This window comes from Ochotona curzoniae, unplaced genomic scaffold, assembly GCF_017591425.1.
Source record: "Ochotona curzoniae isolate NIBS_2020 unplaced genomic scaffold, NIBS_Ocur_1.0 scaffold_1037, whole genome shotgun sequence".
NCBI classification, from domain to species: Eukaryota; Metazoa; Chordata; class Mammalia; order Lagomorpha; family Ochotonidae; genus Ochotona; species Ochotona curzoniae.
The window spans coordinates 6,689,942-6,711,303 of NW_024467083.1; the positions used below are offsets into that span (position 1 = coordinate 6,689,942).

At 45.7% G+C, this 21,362-nt stretch overlaps 1 protein-coding gene across 5 annotated transcripts in view; it reads left to right on the plus strand.

The window, feature by feature from the left end:
• Positions 1-3,041: 3,041 nt before the first annotated feature.
• Positions 3,042-21,362, plus strand: part of SLC44A3 (solute carrier family 44 member 3) — a 72,189-nt gene continuing 53,868 nt past the window's right edge. For 2 of the 5 annotated variants that reach the window (XM_040998694.1, XM_040998693.1), the window contains exons 1-7: positions 3,042-3,068; positions 3,493-3,600; positions 7,770-7,912; positions 9,920-10,056; positions 10,915-11,008; positions 19,158-19,318; positions 20,969-21,058. In XM_040998694.1, coding sequence (XP_040854628.1) covers positions 3,042-3,068; positions 3,493-3,600; positions 7,770-7,912; positions 9,920-10,056; positions 10,915-11,008; positions 19,158-19,318; positions 20,969-21,058 — 760 coding nt within the window. Of the gene's footprint in view, positions 3,069-3,492; positions 3,601-7,769; positions 7,913-9,919; positions 10,057-10,912; positions 11,009-19,157; positions 19,319-20,968; positions 21,059-21,362 lie in introns of all 5 variants that reach the window. The other 3 variants (XM_040998696.1, XM_040998695.1, XM_040998697.1) reach the window with 3 other exon arrangements.

A 21,362-nucleotide genomic window follows, 5' to 3' on the forward strand; every position in this document is an offset into this window, starting at 1 on the left:
GGGAGACCCGGAAGAGCTCCTGGCTCCGGATGGGGGCACCGGCCACTGTGGTCACTTGGGGAGTGATCTTCTTCTCTGTCTCTCCTCCTCTCTGTATATCCACCTTTCCAATAAAGATAAATAAATCTTTTTTAAAAAATAGGGTCAGCTGCACCCAAGAACTGACTAAGATGTACCTGTGCTATACGCTCACCTTCCCCAGAACGTCACCTTGCTGACTTCCGTCACCGAGCACACCTTCGAAACCCCCAGGCTGCTGCGGTTCCCTCTGCAAGTGGAACAGCATGAACCTATTGTAGGTTACGCAGCTGCTCACCCATTTCTGGACATTTGAGCAACTATGACTGAAGTTCCTCATCTTCTTTCTATGACAACTCATTCGGCCTAAATGTTTCTCCATTTTTATTACAAATATTGTATTGTTACCTGAATGTGTTTTCCTTATTTTTTTTAAAGACTTATTTATTTATTGGAAAGTGAGATATACAGAGAGGAGGAGAGACAGAGAGGAAGAAAACCGATGGTTCATTCCCCAAGTGAGCACAACGGCCGAAGCTATGCCGGTCCGAAGCCAGGATCCAGGAACTTCTTCTGGGTCTCCCACACGGGTGCAGGGTCCCAAGACTTTTGGCCATCCTTGACTGTTTTCCCAGGCCAGAAGCATGGGAAGTGGAGTTGCCAGATTAGAACCGGCACCCATATTGGATCCCAGCGCATCCAGGGCAAGGACTTTAGCCACTAGGCCACGCCGCCAGGCCCTGTATTCCTTATTTGATTAGTCTCTCCAAGAATGTTATCCAAGTATTTCATAAAATATTCTCATTACATCCTTATACTCCAGTGATTATCTTGCAAAGAAATTATAGATTCAAGCTTATTGCTCATTATTATGTCTTCTCTCGTATGTGAAAGTTAATATTGAGTGCAAAAAATAAATGGAGGTCATACTATATGGTATATAGTTATATTGTCTTCACTGAATTATATCATTATGTAATAATATGCCTATGTTTCCTCACATTATGATCATTCTCATGAATACCACATAATGTGTTATTAATAATCCTGGTTTAAAAAAAAAAAACAATGGCCTAAAAGCTAAATCCTCACTATCAACACAGTCCAAACACATTATATGGAAAATTCCAGAACTAAATAATTCATAACTTCTAAATCGCTCTCTGTTCTGAGGCACGTGGTCAGGTCTGTGCCACCTGAAGAGGTGAATTTTCTCTCTGTGCAACACATCCAGGCTGGGCAATCCTAAGTAACCACCTCGGTGATCAGATCTACTTTCTGGGTATCCCAGTCCTGGCCTGCACGTAACTCCAGCGTTACATAAACCACCCCAAAGCACAAGATGGGATGCTGGCAATTCAGATTTTCCAAAGAGAAACCATTGATTGCTTCCTTCGAGTGGAAAAAAAAAAGAATGAACGTTCTCAGTAAGGAAAGAAAATGCTCATGCACTGCGAGGGCACTGTGCTGCAGCCGTGCATCTCAGATGACAGAAACAAGACAAGAGTCGTGGTAGTTTTGCTGTCAGATCTCAGTCTGCAGAAATGACAGGCACAGTGGGCGGGGTAAGTGCTTAGCTAGGATGAAGACAATCAATTTGTGGATGGAAGTCATGTTGAGACAATGTGCAACTTGTTATCAATGACCTGTTTGATCAGTTATTGTTCATTTTTTTTACTGTACGCTAATCTACAAACTTGACTTTATCATAGGTATGTGTTTAGCCAGGGTTAAAAAAAAATACATAGTATAAAAGGGATTCGGAATGAAGATTTTCAAGCATCCATGGGGTCTTGGGATATACCCTGCACAGATAAACAGACTACTGTATTCAGTCCACTACTCACCCCTAATATTTGTATTTATTTTAGTTTCATATTTTGTCCTGGTCCATCCTGCCAACACCAGTCCTCGTTTTCTTAAATGTGTAGGTATTTATTACACCTGCTTAAAATCGCAGTTCTTCTCTTCGTTTCTATGGTGTGTTCACTTGGGGTCCTGTAATAGTCGTTACACTCCTCAGACACCCAGATCCTGGACCATCCTCGCAGGTAAATGCGCTTCCGGAGGGTGGCGAAGAGCTCCGGTTGTCTGCGGAACCTGAGAGCCACCCACCGTCTGTCCCTCGAGCGTTCCGAGCCCCAGACTGTGAAAGTGGACGGGGAGCCGGGGGATCTGCAGTTACCCCCATGCATGCCCAGCTCTTTGGCTGTAGTCCCATTGCGCCTGAAGACTGCCCCACAGTGGCAGCGTGGGCTTGCCCCAGTTTCAATGACGCAGTTGGCAATGGTGAGAGCTGAGAGCCTTGGGCAATGCTTTCATCTCACCCTTTCCCACATGTGCACCGTGGTCTTCCCGCTCCTCGTGGCGGTTCCCAGAACTCCCAGGGTACACCACCCGGGAGGGAGCCAGCGGCCTCCTTGGTGGAGAGGGCAGAAGAGCTTCAGAGAGGCCTCCTGGACAGAGTCTCGGCTCAAAGCCTGCCTGTGCCTCAGTTCCCGCCTCCCTCAGGGGTCGCAGTGGTGTCTGCCTTGGTGACTGTTTAGAAGCGCTCAGAAGGCGGTGGGCACACGCCCAGTGCCACCTGCCTGTCATCTGTACGGAATGTACCTGTCTGGGTCCCCGCCCGCAGGAGCCATCCGGGAGACTTTGCTCTTCCTGCTTCCAGCTCAGCTCCAGCGAGGGCCCGCGCTGGGCCGGCTCTGCCCGGCGCTGCCCGATGGCGTCGCGGAAATGGACGGAGCCGCGGCCGTGCAGGTGCTTGAGGCCGGAGGGTAGGGTCCCACACTTCTCCCCGTCCCGACTTCCCTGTCAGGCTTTCTCCGACCCTGCGGGCTGCAGAGGCCGTGCAGGTGGCGAAGGCGCAGCCGCCTCCCGAGCCGCGCGTAAAGGTGGCCGTGGGGCGGCGCTGCGCCCGGCCCGCCCCCTCTCGCCCGGCCGGGTCCGGTGCGCCCACTGCGGCCGCCGAGTCTCCACGCAGGGCAGGCGGTGCCCGCGGCTGCCAGGCCCCAGCCGAGCGCGCCATGCAGTGCCTGGGCGCCGAGTACCGGGTAAGTGTCCCACAGCGGCGGCTTTCGGGGGACACAGGAGGGGGAAAGGGTGGGCTCCTCCCTGCACACCCCTGCCCGGCCCAGATACTGCTGTTTCCTCTCTGTGTGCGTTTTTCCGGGCCGCCTTGCCCTGGCGACACCTGGGTCAGGTGTTGGAGCAGAGGTGAGGGAGACACTGGCCGAGGGCCACTAATTTAGGGCCGCCTGCAGGTGCATCTCCAGGTAATTTTTTGCCGGGTGGAGACTTAAAATTTAAGCTGCGCACAGCAAGTGCTTCAAGGGCTCCGAAAGCTTCACGTTAAAAAAAAAAAAAATAGAAAAGTTATATGTGAAAGATTTTCTGGCAGGTTTAGGGTTCGGTTTCTGGTTTGGAATCCGCCTGGCTTTTTAACCTCTTTTGCCCTCCTCTTCTCTTTTCTGGAAGGTTTCTGCAGAAGAAACGCCCAGGCCAAGAGAATGGCGACCCCAGATTTATAGGAAGTGCACGGATAAGATGTGGTTGTTCCTGTTCTTTCTGTTTTGGGCTGGCTTGGTAAGTGTGAGTCTTGGCAGGGAGGAGGCCGCTGGGGGAGGGGCCCGCTGGGATAGCCGGGCACCCTCTTGTAACCTGCCTAAGTTTTGTGCTGCTTCGAGGTGTTTGCCAGGAACCCAAGAAAACAATCCCACAGACAGACCTTGTTCTCTGGAGTTCTTTCCCCACTTCCTAGGTCCTGGAGAAGCTCCTGAGGGCTAAGGCCTCAGGAGTAACCCATTAGGACCTGGCAGTGGGATGATTCTTTAGGAGGGCCCCAGCATCAACTCTTGTTACCCTAGCTCCCAAAGACCCCTGCCACACCTGCAGATCGAATATTCCACAAGCCTGTGCTATCTGCTAACAGGAAAATCCCAGGGTGAGCCTAGAAATGAATGGCTTTGGCTTTAGTGCTCTTGGCATGCTGTTTCAGAGTTGAATCAAGAAGTGGTGGGCTTCCCTTCCCACTCAGGGCTCCTGACCTGTGCAGCTGTTGGTGGGCCACAGCAGGCAGTTCCTGGGCAGTCCTGGAAAAGTCTTTCAGGAGCTAAGTTTCCACACTTTTGCCCTTCTTTTTGAGTTGGAGGCAACTGCTGGAAAAGTCTCATTAAACTTGTTCCCCGAGGCCAAGTTGCTGAAATCAAGCCTGCCAGGTTGATGCCTGCTATTGGCTGCGTGGTAAATGATTAATTTCCAGAGCCTGATAATAAATACCAGATAGTCTTTACCTTTGTTGAAAAGAATTCCGTTTGAACAAGGCCCTTAAACATGAGGTGTGTTCCTCTTCCCAAGTGAGAAAGCTATTTGTTCCCATGTTGACTTTCTGGACTGGTTTCCTCTGAACACACTTGGCTACAGGTGCAACGGATGGAAGGTTGGGCCTGGAAGGCTGACTGTGTGTGTGTGTGTGTGTGTGTGTGTGTGTGTGTGTGTGTGTGTGTGTTGCACTAAAGTTGTGGAACTTCCCTCTAGAAGTTGAAAAAGACAGTACACCTCAATCGTCTTCTGCTTCCCTTGCCCATGGGAGTTGGGTGTTCTATCTGAGTCTGCTGTTCCATGAGCACAAGAAGCCAGGGTCCTGCCTAGTGCCTGGTAGCTTTGACCTCGCTGTGGTAACACTATTAGATAGTCTCTCCCAGCGACTCAGCAGTTCGAATCTAGCATCTCACTACCAAACTCTCCACCCATCCAAAGAAGAGAGCTGCAGATGGCCCATCACAGTGAGCAGAATTATAAGCCAGCCTAGAGGTGGCTTGGAGCTGGAAACAGCTTGAACATGCTCAAGTTCTTTTTCCTGTATTCAGTCTTCATTATCAGAGCCCTTTCTTAGCTGACTGGCTTTTAGATTCTTCCACTACATATTAGCCACAGATAGGCATTTCTGACAGAGCAAGAGCTTTGTCTGCATCCTCTGTTTAGCTCCTGGATGGACTTCCCGAAAAGTTTTGAACTGGCCAGTATTATGCTGAGGGCATTCCCATGAGTTAGGGCAAAACAAAGGAGGTTTGGGGGAAGGATCCAGAATTAGCAAACAGAGGTGCTCTTTTCAGATAGAGTACCAGTTTGTGTATATGTGTATGTATAAAAATAAAAGTGGCTACATTTGCATATAAGACAAAGCCTGGACCATCTCTGCCTCTATTTGCCTCTCCTGTGTCTTCTCCTACCTTGCTCTTTCCAATTCATCTTCCATTTCCTGGATCTCTCCCTTCTTGGTGACCCCACTAGCCCAGTGTGCACACCTGCTGTGTCTTTTGTGGGATTGCACATGCATGTTTAAACTTGCATCAATAGCACTTTTAAGTTTATGGCAGGGATTTAGGAATACCAAAATCTTACCCCACTCTATCCCACCCTACCCACATGCCCCCCCTTAAAAATTTTTCATTTCTCCCCATAAGCTTTCCAAGGGACACATCACATAAATAATGACGGTACCTGGAAAGGAACACTTCCTTACTGGATCTCTGGTGAGCAAGGCAGAAGTGTGCCATCCCTGTTCTCACCTGAAGTCCAAGTGCAATCAGGACCTCACTGCATTCCTCCTGGAGGAGACAGGAGGCAAGCATGTCAAGGCTGGGCCTGCTTACAATGCCACCCTTCTGGGCACATGAAGGGTCACACTACATCCTCAGCCTTTAAGCAGAGGGTCCCAGTCCACCAGTAAAGGTGACCCATTCATGCTGGAATCCAACCAGTTAGACCCCACGGGAGCTTGAGAAGCGAGCAGCAGCAGGCAGGCTCCTGTGCCCTAGCTCTGCTCAGCTTCCAGCTGGAGTTCAGGGACTAGATGCCATCCATCCTTGTGTTCCCAGCAGCTGCGTCTCTGGCACACACTGAATACTTCAAGAAAGTTAGTCGTGACTGCAGAGAATCTTGAACATATTTGACCTTGGGACACTACCTGGAACATACATGTCAGTACCATGTACCATTGAATGATATAGTACATTATCCTTCATATAAGCTTGTTAGTATCAAGTGCTGAGTGGTATTGTACATATTGCATGTTAAAAAACTTAAACTAGAGTTTTACTTATTTATATTGGAAAACTTATAACACTAGGATGTGGGAAGATAGATATTCAGTTTTGATAGAGCGTCCACTGATGCAGATTAATACAATAGTTCTTTTGAATAAATGTTATGCATTCACCATGAAATCAGATAAATTGATTGTAGATTGTTAGATATACTTGTCCAACAAAACCCCTGAAGTTTTTTTAATTGAATGTTTTAATCATTTATTCCAAAACACTATTTTCCATCTTGTTGGGAACAGTATCTTGTTATAGTTCAGCTGTGTTAACCCTGAGTCCCCTAAAAGTCACACAAAAGGGCTCGGCATTTGGCACAGCAATTACAACACCACTTAGCACACCCCCATTTCATATCAGAGTGCCTGGCTATGAGTCCCGGCTCCATTTGGAACCCAGCTTCCTGCTAATGTGCCTTCTGAACGGTGGCAGGTGTTGGCTCTAATGGCTGCATCCTTGCCACCCATGTGGGAAACCTCAAATGGGCTCCCAGCTCCTGGCTTGGTTCTGACTCAGCACCAACTGTAATGGGCATTTGGAGAGTCTACCCGCAGAAGTTGGGTTTGTCTCCCTATTTCTCTCTCTGTCTCTGTGCCATTCAGTTCATGATCATTTTTTTTTTTTATGACAGAAGGTAAAACAACTCGGGGGGGGGGGGATTAGCCTAGTCCTTATGCACGTAAATTAACTAGGAACCTCAGGAAAAACAGATTGAAGTATCCTGATAGGTCAACAAGAAAGGTGCGGGAGGGAGGCACGATGGTGCAACTGATCCTCCACCTGCAAGCTTTGGCATCCCATATGGGCACCAGTTCTAGTCCCAGCTACTCCACTTCCTATCCAGCTCCCTGCTTGTCAGCCTGTGTAAGCAGTAGAAGATAGTTCAAAGCCTTGGGATCCTACGCTCACATGGGAGACCCAGAACAAGTTCCTGGCTTTGGATTGGCTGAGCTGTTGATTTGGGCCCACCTGGGGAGTGAAGCAGTGGGAGAAGGATCTTTCAGTGTCTGTCCTGCTCTCTGTAAATCTGCCTTTTCAATAAAAGTTAGGGCCCGGCGCGGTGGCGCAAGTGGTTAAAGGTCCTCGCCTTGCACGCCCGGGATCCCATATGGGCACCGGTTCTAATCCCGGCAGCCCCGCTTCCCTTCCAGCTCCCTGCCTGTGGCCTGGGAAAGCAGTCGAGGACGGCCCAAAGCTTTGGGAACCTGCACCCGCGTGGGAGACCCGGAAGAGGCTCCTGGTTTCAGATCGGCATAGTATCTGCCCGTTGCGCTCACTTGGGGAGTGAATCATCGGACGGAAGATCTTCCTCTCTGTCTCTCCTCTCTGTATATCCGCCTTTCCAATAAAAAAATAATAAAAAATAAATCTTTAAAAAAAATAAATAAAATAAAAAAATAAAAGTTAATTTTTTTTAATATTCTTTTTTAAAGAAAGAAGGTCAGAATCTTTGCATTATGTTTCCCACACCCCTCCACTCCCAGTGTACTAGAACATGTCATCCAGTAGCTGGATCCAGGTGGTGTGAGTTGTGAGGGGCACTGGACATGCTGTGGTCCTGGAGAGTTGGGTTTGCCTGGCTCCGTCGTGTGCCGGTGTCTGTGGGAGCATGGGGCTGTGGCCAGGCCCTCACGTTCCCTCAACTTTCACTAGATGTTCCTCACGGGGTACTCGGTGGTGGCTGGCGCCGCAGGAAGACTACTGTTCGGCTACGACAGCTTTGGCAACGTGTGTGGCAAGAAGAACTCCCCAGTGGAAGGGGCTCCTCTCTCAGGACAGGACATGACCCTGAAAAAGTAAGTCCCAACCTGTCGTGAGGCTGCATTTCAGAACTTTGAGTAGATCAGTCATTGAGAGGTGGAAATGGTTCTCACATTCAAAACTATCAGCCTGTCTCACGGAAAGGCAGGTCATGGGCACCAGTGAGGATGCAGGCTTAAAAATTAGGTGGATTGGGCCTCAGCTCCTTTTTTCACCATGTGAGCCCATTTGCCATCTTTCTAAGCTTGTTGTTGCACCCATCTCGGAGAGTTGTTTTGAGGATCCAGGGAGACACTGTAGAGCTAAGCCATGTTCAGTGTTACCACTGTTATCCTCAGGGTACAGAACCTGGGTTCCCAGGGGGATGTGTGAACCCTGCATGCTCTGTAGCCATGTGTCTCTGCATGGAGATAGTGGAGACCTGACCGGCACTACCGAGGACCTGTGTCCCACTGCTTCCGGGACTGCACTGTCAGCGGGGACAGGCACTGTGTTATCCAATGCTACCCTCCCTGCAGGAGTCAGAGTTGGCCGAATTCCCCTGCTGCAATTCCCTTTGGAGGTGACCACCATATAACAACTTTTGAGACTCCAAGCAACCCCAAAGAAGGAAACTCTAAGGGTCTGAGGAGACTCAGAGTAGAACTTTGGAGTTACCAAAAGCAAATCTCAGATCCAGGCTCTTGTCCTCTACACAGAGGCCTTGATGCAGTATCTGGGCATGGATTGCCTGGATTGGCTCAGTTTCTCCCTCTGTTCACAGTGCAGTACTGAAAAATGGCCATTCCTCTTTGAAGACAAAGTACTGCATTCCTCTTAATACCTAAAAAGTGGCAGCCACCCAAGTGTCCATGGAGAGGTGAATGTGTAAGCAAGACATGGTACACACAAACCATGAGGTAGCATTCACCTAAAAAGGCAGCAATTTTGGGCACCTGTTGCAGCCGTGAAAGCAACATGCTAAATGCAATGCACCTGTCTGCAAAAGATAACTTGTATAATTCCACTCTCATGAAGCATCCACATTTGCCACTCACAGGAAAAGTAGAAAGCAGAATGGTGGTTGGTAGGCCTGAGGGAAAGGGGGTTGGAATGTTAGGGAAGTAAGTGCAGAGTTTCAGTTTTACAAGATGAAAAGTGTTGTGTGGTGTGGTGGTCATAGCACAGTGGGAATGTGCTTAATGCCACTGAACTGTTCAGTAGAAATGATTGAAGATGGTAAATGTCATGCGTATCTTCACACAACCTTAAAACTCAAGCCAAGTGCATGTTTATCAAATGCCCAGGAAATCCACTTCCTTGCACCACCACCCTCTCTTCCATCTCCAGTTGGGGGCCAAGTAGTGCCCAGGTTCCTGCACAGAGAGCAGTGTACTAGGCTTTCCTGTGATCTCAGCAGTTCACATAACATCAGGCAAGGGTCCAAGAACCATCCCCACCAGAACTTAACTCATGAGTGGCAGTAACCAGCTTTGCTCTTGGGCCACCTCACCCAGTGCTGTGGCTGGCTGGCTGCAGACAGGGTCCCTTGAGTAATCTGGCAAGGACATCCGACTGCAAGGAGGACCAGCGTTTCCTTCCCAGCTTGGCCCCTCCTAGCTGATCATCATTTCCTGTGTTCTGCTCTTCCCCAGCGATGTGCATTTGGGCACCTGGGACTCAGATACACTTTGCAGGGATTCCATTGAGCAGTGTCTGTACTGGGTCAGAGCTAGCAGTCCAAAGCAGTCTGACTAATCCCTTCTCTTCCTTGGCAACCTCCTAAGGTGTCTCCCTAGAGTTACCCTCCCAAAAATGCTGAATCTGGAGAAGGGATATTTTGATAGGTCATGAGTGTGGTTTGCACACACAATCTGTGCAATTCCATACGTGAGGCCCACTTGACATCAAACATGTTCAAGTTTACTGAAGCACTTGGCTGGCAGAGTCTGCCTTGATAATTTCCTCGTCTGCTGGCATACAAATACATTGCTAAAGCCCACAGTTAAACTCACCAAGGGCCAAGGCTCTAAGATGCTCTCTGGGCTCATCTGTCTCCTCAGACACGTGTTCTTTATGAATTCATGCACCCAGGCACTCAAAGATGAGAAGCCCGGACCCACTGCCCTTTGCGTATCCAGCTGTCCAGAAGAGCAACTCAACACCCTGGAAGAAGTCCAGCTCTTCGCCAACACCACTGGTAGGCTCCCAGAGGCTGCCCCTGCCCAGCGCCATCCCCAGAACATGGGCTTCATGGGGTAACCTGTGGGGACCTCGATGAGATATCTTACCCTGGCCCTGCTTCCTCTGGATATCACCAGTCCTTACTATGGTACAAAGGCCGTAGACGCTTTCTCTTGAGCTTTTTCACTTGCAGTCAGGCCCATCAAGGTTTCTTTGAGGCCTATGCTGCTCCAGCTGAACTATCTGGGTCTTATATAGGCAGCACAGGGTATACAACGGGCATATATGGCCCAGAGTCTGATTCAGACAGAGACCAAAGGGCTTCGTGCACCAGGCATGGCTGGTCCTAGAGAGGCCCCTGTAGCCTTCTGGTTGGACTGCTAGCCGGTGGCTGCTATCACTGACCAATGGCATAGTCCTAAGTTATACATTTGTGTAACTCAGGAAGCTTGGTCTGGGTGTGCTACTCAGATTTACCTTATAAGGATTACACTAACAAAGTGGAGAACAAAGAAACTTGAGGCAACCCACTGTAAATATTATCTGAGTAATGGCATGGCAAATTTTAAAAAAATTATTTGCAAAGTCATTTCTCTACGAGATACAGATAACCTTTACATCATCTCAGGGCCAATTATTGAACTTTTAAGTTAGAATTTGGGGTTTTAGGAAGAAAAAGAAACTCTGACTCAAGCTTGGGTTGTGAGCATCTATCTGTTGGTAGTTAGGTCACCTGTTTCTAAATATGGGGTGGGAGGGTGTGTTCTGTCTCCTTCTCCATTTGGTAAAATAACTGTGCTTTCCTTACCTGCTCTGCTGGAATATGCTGAAATGATACAGAGGCATGGTACAGTCCGTGTGTCTTCCTTCCCAGGGTCCTTCCTCTGCATCTACAGTTTGAATCCCTACAACTACACCGAGAGTCCGAATGCCCACTCATTGTGCCCCAAGCTGCCAGTTCCACCAAGGTAAACATGCCCATGCTTTTTTGCTTGTTCATCAATAGATTTTATTGGGTACTTGATGTAAGTCTGTTAGTCTTCCAAGCAGTGTAGGGGAATCCTGTCTGTTGGGAATTTATAGTCTATAGAAGGCTGAGAATAAACAAAGAGGAACTGCTTACAGTGTACATAGTGGAAAACAGATTAGTAACCAGACTGAATGAGAGGAAAACTTAGCCAAGCAAAAAGATGTATGTAGACTTCAACTAACAACAGATTTAGCAAAACGGACATGAATGATCAGATGATTGATTTTGTAAATTAGTTGATATAATTTTTCTCTTCTTCAAATGTTTAGTACAAAGTAGAAATTAGTTATTGTAGCGTTTTCTTTGAAAGCAGGCACTGTTCTTTCTCATAGCTCTATATTTCTCCATAGAAACATACCTGGGTGGGCAAGTCAGGTACCTCCCTTTCTTTTCCACGAAGACAGAGAATGCAGCTCCTTACCAACATTATTCTTGGGAATCTTCTCGCAGGTTCTTACTTATCTCTATCAATTCATGTACTGCCTGGTGCATGGAAGGCACCGTATGCGTCTTTGTGAAGTGAGCTCACAGTGACAAAGTGGTGATTGCCAAGGTGAATGGCTCACCCTCGCACCCTTGAGAAAACTGAGGGGAAATACACAGGAAGTGTTCATGGCCAGCTCTGGTGTCTGAGTTGCAGTAAAGGAGGGCTTGCATTGATTTCCCATTGTCATGCTTTTCAGAAATTTAAGGATATATATAATAAGTGAGAGCTTTGTGCAAAAAAAATATTATTTCTTATACCAATGAACAGTTAAATAAAGCAAGGTATTGGGCCAGCCATCTGGGACAGCCTACATTTAATGCAGCCTCAGTTAATAAAAAGTGCAGTTAAGTGTATTATGTCATAACCACAGTACACAAAGGCATAGTAAGTATATAACATAACCCCAGTGCACATGTACCTTCGGCCTGGCCAATAGCCTCTCCGGGTTCAACCAAGCTTGGAGCGGGGCTATAAATGTCCCCTCCCTGTGTCCTCAGGCCACCACCTTTCCAGTCTCAGAAGCAAGCCCTGGCCCTTTCTATCCTTCAGTGCACAGCTTTCCCTACACTCACTTTTCAAGTGAAGACCAAACTGCTGGTTGACCGGCCTTTCTTGGACAATGCGGGGGAGCTCTAAATAGCCTTAAGGGTTCCATTTCCTTTTCCTACACAAGCAAGTGCTTGTTGAAGTTGGAAATTATCATATTTATCGTGAAAGAGCTCTGCCAAGATTAAAAGACTGGAAAACATGAGAAGCGTGGCTAGATGGCCAAAGGACATTTTCTAAATACCGCTTTTATTTAACTCACCTGTTTTCCTCTTCCTGTCGGTCATATGAGGTATAGCATGCCCTTTTAGACCAGCAACCTAAGTGTCTGCACGCAAAAATACAAGCTTTCAAGAGCAGTGAGAAAGTAACAAAGAAAGTAACAGGCAGGCAGATCTGTTTCCCTTTGATGGTCAGCATAATATTGTATTTGGAGTTCCTTATTTACTTAAATTTTAAGACATCTTGAATTCTCTCCCGCCAGTAAACTTTATATCTAGCCTCCCATATAAGTGCTCATGCATGTCACTGTGTTACTTACTTAGGTGAACATGCAGGGAGTTCTCCAGGTTACTCACTGCAATGTTAGAAAAGTTTGTTAATGGGAAAAACATTAGAAGTGAAGGAAAATCTCAGGCTATGATCTAAAGAAACACCCATGCGGGGCTGCTATTCTAGTATGGTGGGTTAAGCTGCCACTTAACAATTCTGGCATCCCGTATCAGCCTGCTGATTTGAGTCCTGGCTGCTCTACTTCCAGTCTAGCTCCTCACAATTGCTTGCACCTGGGAGAGCAGTACAAGTTGGTTGAAGCGCTTGAGCCCCTGCCACCACTGGGAACATGAATGAAGTTCCTGGTTTCTAGTTTCAGCCTGGCCCAACCCCAACCATTGTGGCCATTTGAAGTGTAAACCAGTGAATGGAAGATCTCTCTTTCTCTGTGTGTGTGTGTGTGTGTGTGTGTGTGTGTGTGTGTGTGTGTGTGTGTGTGTGTGTGCGCTTGTGAGTGTGTTCTCTGTATCTGACTCTCTGCCCTTCAAATAAATAAAAATAAGGAATTATAGTAAATAGATTTTTAAATATATATAAATAAATAAAAATAAGGAAAAGTGAATGCCCCAGTGAATGAAGCATCTAGGCAGACACCTGATGTGGGTGACCTAAGCTTTATGTGCTTCTTGGTGTCTCCCTCCAAAATAAGAAGGGCCATTTTTCATCAGCGCAGGATTACCAAATGCCTACAAAACACCAGTGTTGTCAAAATCAAGGTCTTGGGAAAAGCAAATGACCTTAAATATCTATCTGATCTTATTTCTCAAAAACACTGAAGCAAGTTCACATAACATTCACTTTCAGAACAATCCAAACTTGTTAGGTTAAGAATCTGTTTAGTAATAGAAAGAAAAAAGAAATTAGAGAGTTTGGTAATTGGAAAGCAGGAGGTAGAATTGCTACTCAGCAAATGGTCTTCCCTCTCTAAAAGGCCACCGTGGCTGAAGCTGGGCTAGTACAAAGATAGGAGCTTGGAGCTTCCTCTTGGTCTCCTGCATGGGTGCAGGGGCCCAAGGACTTGGCTTATCCTCTGCTACTTTCCTAGGCACATTAGCAGGGAGCTGGATCAAAAGTGGAGCAGCCAGGACTCAAACTAGGCCTACATGGGCTGCTGGTGTCCTAGGCAGCAGCTTTACATGCTGTGACACAATGCTACAAATCTGGACTTTTCTTTTAAACCTCATGCTATACGTAAAAGTTAATATGAGGTGAATCTTAACCCTAACTATTAAAGTTCTAGAAGAAAATGCACTCACACACATATACACATACAAACATATATGTGTGTGTGTATACATACATATTGCTGAAACCCAGAATATGTTTTAGATAGATAGATAGATAGATATACACACACATATGTATTTATCTAAAAGAATCTGTTTAAACCAAGGATAGCAAGATTTTGGTGAAAGATCAGGTAAGCAAATATCTCAGACTTTGTGAGGCATTGTGGGTTATATGCGCTCCGTGTGACTGTAGTGCAGAGGCAAACATGGAAAATGGGGAAAGGGCTTTATGTGTCCCTGGCATGCTTTATGACAAAAACAGGCAGTGTTCAAATTTAGCTGTCTCTTGGTTTCAATCAATAAAAGACAAATAGCCCCCACAGAACCAGGCAACAGACTTAAACACGACTTAGAAGAAGATGTGCAAACAGCCAGTAGGTGTGTGACAATAGACTCACATCAAAGAAGTTCAAATGAAAGCTAGAGAGCAGACACATCTCCTAGAAGGACTTACAGTGTTTCTTTCAGTTCTGATAACATTTTCCTTTTTTTTTTTCTTCAGAATGAGTCACAGAATAATTTATAAATAGATACCCGGTACTGGTGAGGATGTGCAACAACTAGATTTCTCATGTATCACTGGTACAAGTGTACCAGATAATGTAGTATGGGAAAAATTGGTAGTTCTGTATAAAGTTTAGCATAAACTTACCATACCACCCTGTGAACCCACTTGTAGGTATTAATCCCAAACGAACGAAAAATGTCCATCCATAGATTATGATATATATGTACAAATATTTATAGCAACTGAATTTAAAAGACCCCAAACGGAAACAGCTCAAATGACAAAAAACAGGAACGCAAATAAGCAAATTATGGCATAATTATTTCATGGAATGACAGTCATCGGAAGGATGCCATGGCTACACGAAAGAAAAGGGGCTCTAAAGCATGCATCTCCAGGGACTCGGTTTCAGTGGGATCATGCGAGAGTCAAAAGTATTGTAGCAGCAGAAATCGGGTCGGCAGTGCCTGGAAAGGGATGGTGCCAGATTGGAAGGTGCTCTGAGGGGATGTCATGGAGAGCTGGAAATGCTCCCCATCCAGAGAGGAACACGGCAAAAGTGGCTCTCTGGATGCTTTTTAAAATCTGTGCCTGTCACTTTATGCAAATTGCACCTCATTAAAAATCAGAGAAATCTCTTCCTCTCTTTCTCTTCTCCTCTCTGTATATCTACATTTCCAATAAAAAAAAATTAAGAATTAGTTAATTTTTTTTTTAAAAAAAAAGGGCCCAGCATAGCGGCCTAGTGGCTAAAGTCCTCACCTTGAATGCGCCCGGGATCCCATGTAGGCACCAGTTCTAATCCCAGCAGCCCCACTTCCCATCCAGCTCCCTGCTTGTGGCCTGGGAAAGCAGTCGAGGATGGCCCAAAGCCTTGGGATCTTGCACCATGTGGGAGACCCAGCAGAGCTACTCTGGGCTCTGGCTTCAGATCAACACAGCTCCGCCGTTGCGGTCACATGGAGATCTTCCTCTCATTCTCTCCTCCTCTCTGTATATCTGCCTTTCCAATTAAAAAAAAAAAATCAGAGCAATCCCTTGCAGGCTGCTATGAACAGAGCTACAAGGTATACTAATATTCTCTCAAGCCAACTAAAGAGCAGTATGCCTAAAGAGAAAAACTATATGTGTGCTTTATGTTTGTATATAGGCATAAATGGATAGATGAATGCATTTTGGGTGTAACAATTAAACAAGAGCAAAAGATCAGAAATCAACTTTATTTTTGTTTCTCTCATCTGTTTATGTATATCCAGTGGGGGCTAGTTCCTTATCTGCCCCTGCAGAAAAACAGGCAAGCAGCCAAGACTTCTCTGATCTTGTGTATGTTAAATTGAAAAGATGCTTTTGATTCCAACATTAGAATGTTCAACCCAACATGATCGATTTCTAATGGAAGGGAAGGGACAGACTTCTTCCCCTCCCCAGCTAGGACCAAAAGCATGTGAGGCTCGGGTCCCCAGGGGTTTGTGATCACCTGCCCTTCTCTCTCTGGACTTGCCCCATGCTTCCTTCCCCAGCATGCAGCAGCAAAGAGAAAAGGAGAGAGGGCACCAGCTTTCTCTGGGCATGGGAGAGGTTGTGGCCAGTGCTTCCTCTCAAGGGCATTGTTTTGGGGTCTTCAGGGCTCTCTTGCTGCAATGTACTTCACATGCAACTGTCCTTCCTAAACATGGTCAACCACATTCTGCAAATATTAAGTAGAAAATAGCACCATTGAACAATGCTAAATCGTGGACCATGATGAAATCTTTGATTGTGGTATAATGTTCAAATATTGTATTTATTGTTACTCTCTTATGGAGTCACTTTTATAAATTAAGCTTCATTGTAAGTATGTATGGGTGGGGGGGGGGAAGCATAGTCTTTATAGGGTTCCATACTTCCTGTAGTGGCCGCCATCACCCCTGGGGTCCTTGGTGCATACCCCCTGTGCGTCAGGAGGATGTTGTACTCCAGGACATCTCAATTCTGACTGGCCATTTGGGAGGCCCTCAAGCAACCACTTTAGGTTCTCTTAGAATCTCCACAGCATTCCGTGCGACTGTGATGGGTCTGAGCAACAAGACCCCATGCTGGGACCCTTGCACATGTGGTCCACATCTGGACCTCAGGAGCCACAGGGCAGGCAGTCAGCTGCCTAGCTGCAGCTATCCACTCTGTGCCCACACTCCCCGTCAGGTTGCTCAGGGGGGCTCAGAACACAACCCCTGCGGTTCCCTGAGCTCTCTGAGTTCCCCCTGTCACCTCTCTCATCAGAGCTAGGAGTAGCACACTCCACCCCTCTTAGGAACAAGAGGGACAAGGATAGAGTCACATGAGTTCTCTAAAATAAATAAAAAACTTTTCAGAATTGCCTCTGCTCATATCAATGCCCAACATAGTGAACTTTATGCAAATAAAAAAGATCTCAGAGAGCCTGACAGAAGAAAATGTCATGATTGCCTCACAGAAAGGGGCAGAGAGAAAAGGAGCTCACTCACCAACAGCTTTGCAACAGGACATGGAAAGCTAAAAACAGAAAGAATTATGTGTAAACACTGCTCTGGGTGCTAAGTCTGTACTCAACAGGGGTATGGTTAGCCATTCAGAAAATGCGTGGGAGGGTTGACTGTAAGAGGCCCTGGAGCCAGTGAGCCCCCCAGTAGCAATGAGCGCAATGAGCAGTGTCAATTTCTGCTCTCAAAGGGCTCCTTAGAGAAATGGTTGAGCCTAGAGCTTGGATCAAGAAAATAAGAGCTTGGATCAAGAAAATATCCGCTAGCCTGGCGTTACCTTGGAGAGCCAGAAAGCAGAGAGGTGTAGCCTGTCAGGAAGACGCAGCGGAGGGTGAGGATGGCAAGTGAAAGACCTCCAAGTGGCCAAACATGAAACAATTTGAGCAACAGGAAAAAAAAAGATTGAATTAAATTTTAAACCAAAAATGAATAAGATGCCTGCAAGTTTATACTAATATAAATCAATGAGGAAATAAATGAGGGGAAAGAATTATATACTTCCTACTGGAGCTTTTCAAATAATATGGAGAGCTATTACTCCTTCTGAGAGTTGGAGTTTAATTTCATTTCCCTTGAGCATGAGCCAGGCACCGGGACTCACAAAGAAATGAATACAGAAAGAGAACACCACTCCCCAGGCAGCCTGTGTCCGGGCATGCAAGTCAACCTCACCAGCAGTGTCACACTGTCATTCCCTGATGTGATTCTATGAGGGGGGCACTCCATCTCTGTGACAGTTTTTCTGAAAACCCATCATTTGCAGTTTAAGGATAAAGAAAAAATAGGGGAGATTCTACAAATAGAGGACAATTTACAAAAATGTGTGGTCATGAGAATCAGGGAGAAGTTAAGGAATTCTCTCAGACAAAAGAGGAACCCTGACAATCCAGTGCAGTGTGCTACCTTGGAGTGGCTCCTGGAACAACAAAAAAAAGCTATTAGACATAATACAATGTGAACAAAGGCTCCAGAGTTTAGTTAATAGTACAGTTCTAATGTTAAGTCTTAATCTTCATTTATGTAGTATATCTATGTGAGAAGTTAACCTTAGGGGTAGGGATTCACAGCAACTCTATCATCTTTGCAATTTTGCAATGTTTAAAATGCTTCTAAACTTAAACCCATGTTTACTTGAAAGGGAGATTGTTAGAGAAATGAGAGACAAAGACAGCTAGATCTTCCATCCGCCAATTCACTTCTTCCACTGCCTTCCCAGGCATATTGGCAGGAAGCTGGGTTGGAAGTGGATTCGGGGAAACTTGAACTGGTGCTCTTATGGAATGCTGTCATCATAGGCAGTAGCCTAACCAACTGAACTACAACACTATTGCCATTTGCAACAATATGGATGAACCTGGAGAGTGTGATACTAAGTTCAGTAAGACAAACATAGGGACCAGTATTGTGGCACAACAGGTTACACTGTTTCCTGTGAGAGAACTGGTTCAGCTCCCAGCTGATTTACCTGGGAAGACAGCAGAAAATGGCCCAAGGTCTTGGGACCTGCCATACTCATAGGGACCCAGCTGGAGTGGTTTCAGCCAGGTTTTGCCTTAACTATTAAAGCTATTTGGAGACTACCAGTGGATGGAAGATCTCTCTTTCTGTATTTGTCTCTTTTCCCATCCCACTCTGTAAGTCTGCCTTTCAAATGTGGAAATGAATCTGCAAGGACAAATCCTTGCATGATCGCATTGTATGTGAAATCCAGAAAAATTGAATTTATAGAAACAAATGTTGGGGCCACTTGGGGGATGGCAGATGTCAGTCAAAACAGTATAGATTTCAGTTATATGGGGTAAGAAACTCTAGAGATATAATATATAACATGGTGATTATAGTTAATAATTTTCACTGGTAATTGAAATTCACAAAGCAAGTAGGGTAAGTGTTCTCACTAATAAAAATAGCAACTATGTAAGGTGATGCATATGTTAATTAGTTTGACTGAAGTAATTATTTCATAATTTGTGTACCAAGACATCACTTTGGACACCTTAAACATTCAGTTTTTTGTTTTAAAATGTGACTCCCTGAGTTTAGGTGTTTCATGGACAGTTGTCCATCCAAAGCACCAGCTAAGGACCAGTTTGCAAGCAAGGATTCATTGATACAAATCCTGGGCATTCTTGGTTGTTCAAGATTTTAAGGAAACATCTTTTCTTTTTTTCTTAAAGATAAGTAACGAACCTGTCTCTTGTTTTTAGCAAGCCCTTTCCCTTGTTCAACCGGTGCATCCCTCAAACACCTGAGTGCTATTCCCTGTTCGCATCTGTTCTGATCAATGATGTCGACACCCTGCAGCAAATTCTGAGTGGGATCATGTCGGGAAGAGACACCATCCTCGGCCTTTGTATCCTCTCATTAGGTAATTTTTTTCCTTCTATCTTAGTTGCTATTTATGGAATGCCTGAGTTTCTAATATTCATCTACATGAGACAGTGAAAATTAGTTTCTCTGCTTAAACACAAAACTTCATATGTATTTTTTTCTGAAAGCTTTCTGTATTTTAGTTTCAACTTGGGGAGGGAGCAATAGGAATGGGAAAAGACCAGCTGCTTCTGTGTGCCAAGAAGCCTTACAGGTGGGGATAACAGGTGCAGTACCTAATCCACTGGTCAGGTTCCAGTGTCTGGTCCTTAGCTCTGTGTCAGGGGTGAATGTGCAAGTTGGATGACCCTGTTAGGAGCTGGCCAGGAGAGGCACAACCCCCAGGGAGAATGGAAACCATGTTTTCTGAGCAGTGTGCCCTCTCTGCATAGAGGTGCTGGTGAGCCAGGGCTGAGGACGGGGTGTCCAGGCAGGGGCCAGCTACTTATTGGAGCACAGCTTCAATGGAGCTGAGACCTGCCTCCTGTCAGCATTTTTGAGAGCAGCTACTCACCTTGGTACTTTAGCTTCCCATCTTTTATGCTTGCATTTGCTGAGCTCTGTGAAGAATCAGCACTGAATGGGTCAGGACACTCTACCACTCATTTTAGACAATGCTGTTAGCCTTGGATCTCCCCCGTTTCCTGTGGCAGCTCCTCCCTCAACTTCTTGTTTGAAAGAAACTTCTGGGTTAGGCATTAACGTGTTTCTAGAACTTTAGAAAATCGGTATTCTATAATATCATTACAAGGATGACCGGTTCCTGAAAGCCTGGGGATGTTAATGACTCACAGCTCTGTAACTTCTAGACTTCTTATGTAGACTGAGAATGACTTTAGATAGCTTATCTGGGATGCTGTGATTCCAAGAAGCTGGCAGGGAGACCAGCCATTCATGGGATCTTCAAGAATTTCAAGGAAAAATATGCATCATAAACTATGCATGGTTTTGTACCAAAAGATACTTGCCCTTTAACTCAGTTCTTCCACAAGCTTTCTGAAAATCTGAAAGTAGAGACAGAGCAGAGGCCCAAGACCAGATCGGTCTGATTCTGTAATTTATATTATTAACCATGGCACAGAAATATCCATGTATAATCTTGATTTCATGTTTCAAAACAAAATGCTTATAAATTGACTGAAATATTGAGGAAAAAGTCATAAGCCTAAAAGGCCAATTGGAAAATGAAATGGTCGCTAACTTTATGATTAGAACTGGACATTTTCCATTTTAAAGGCATTCTTCTTTCGGATTTAGCAAGAGTATCTGAGAATATCTACAGTTAGAACTTTACGTAAGTATGAAATTCAAAAACTTCAGCATGAAAAAATTTAAAATCTTACACTTGGTCTTACAAGAGAAAAAAAAAGAGCTCTGAGTATTTGGAAATGATACTTAATTTTTCCATTGGAAAGGAGTGCTGTCACTGTGAGAAGCTGCCTTACTGTAGTGCTTGACCTTGCCTGATCCCTTCAGGATCCAGAGTGTTATCTGGCTATTTTCATTTGGAGTCTGGTAGGTGGCCCCAAATGTTGGGAGACTAGCTAAAACCCTCAGCCCTCTGCAGTACTTGCTCATTATCATCTCACCATCTTTACCCTTTCCTCTGTTGTTGTTGAGCTATATAAATTTCCCTTGTTTTTTCCAGCCTTGTCTTTGGCCATGATGGTCACCTTCCGGTTCATCACAACCCTTCTGGTTCATATTTTCATCTCGTTGGTTATTTTGGGAATGTTGTGTAAGTATCATAACTGATATCTTTTGATGAATTGAAAAGCCTTCCCTTGAGTACACAACTTAGAATTTGGTAATTTTTTAATGACTTGGGGTCTTAGGGATTGTCTAGCCCAGCCCTAGCATTTCACATCTGAGAAAACCCGGACCCCTAAACAACAGGAGCTTCTGACATCTCAGACATGACCCAAGGCAATGCTTGGCCTGCTGCTCCTTCTGCTGTGGTGCTTGGCCCTGGCAGGAGCCTGCCCACTGAGTGGTCCTGAGACAGGATCATATCCAGTCTTCCAATGTCTGTTGGAAGCATT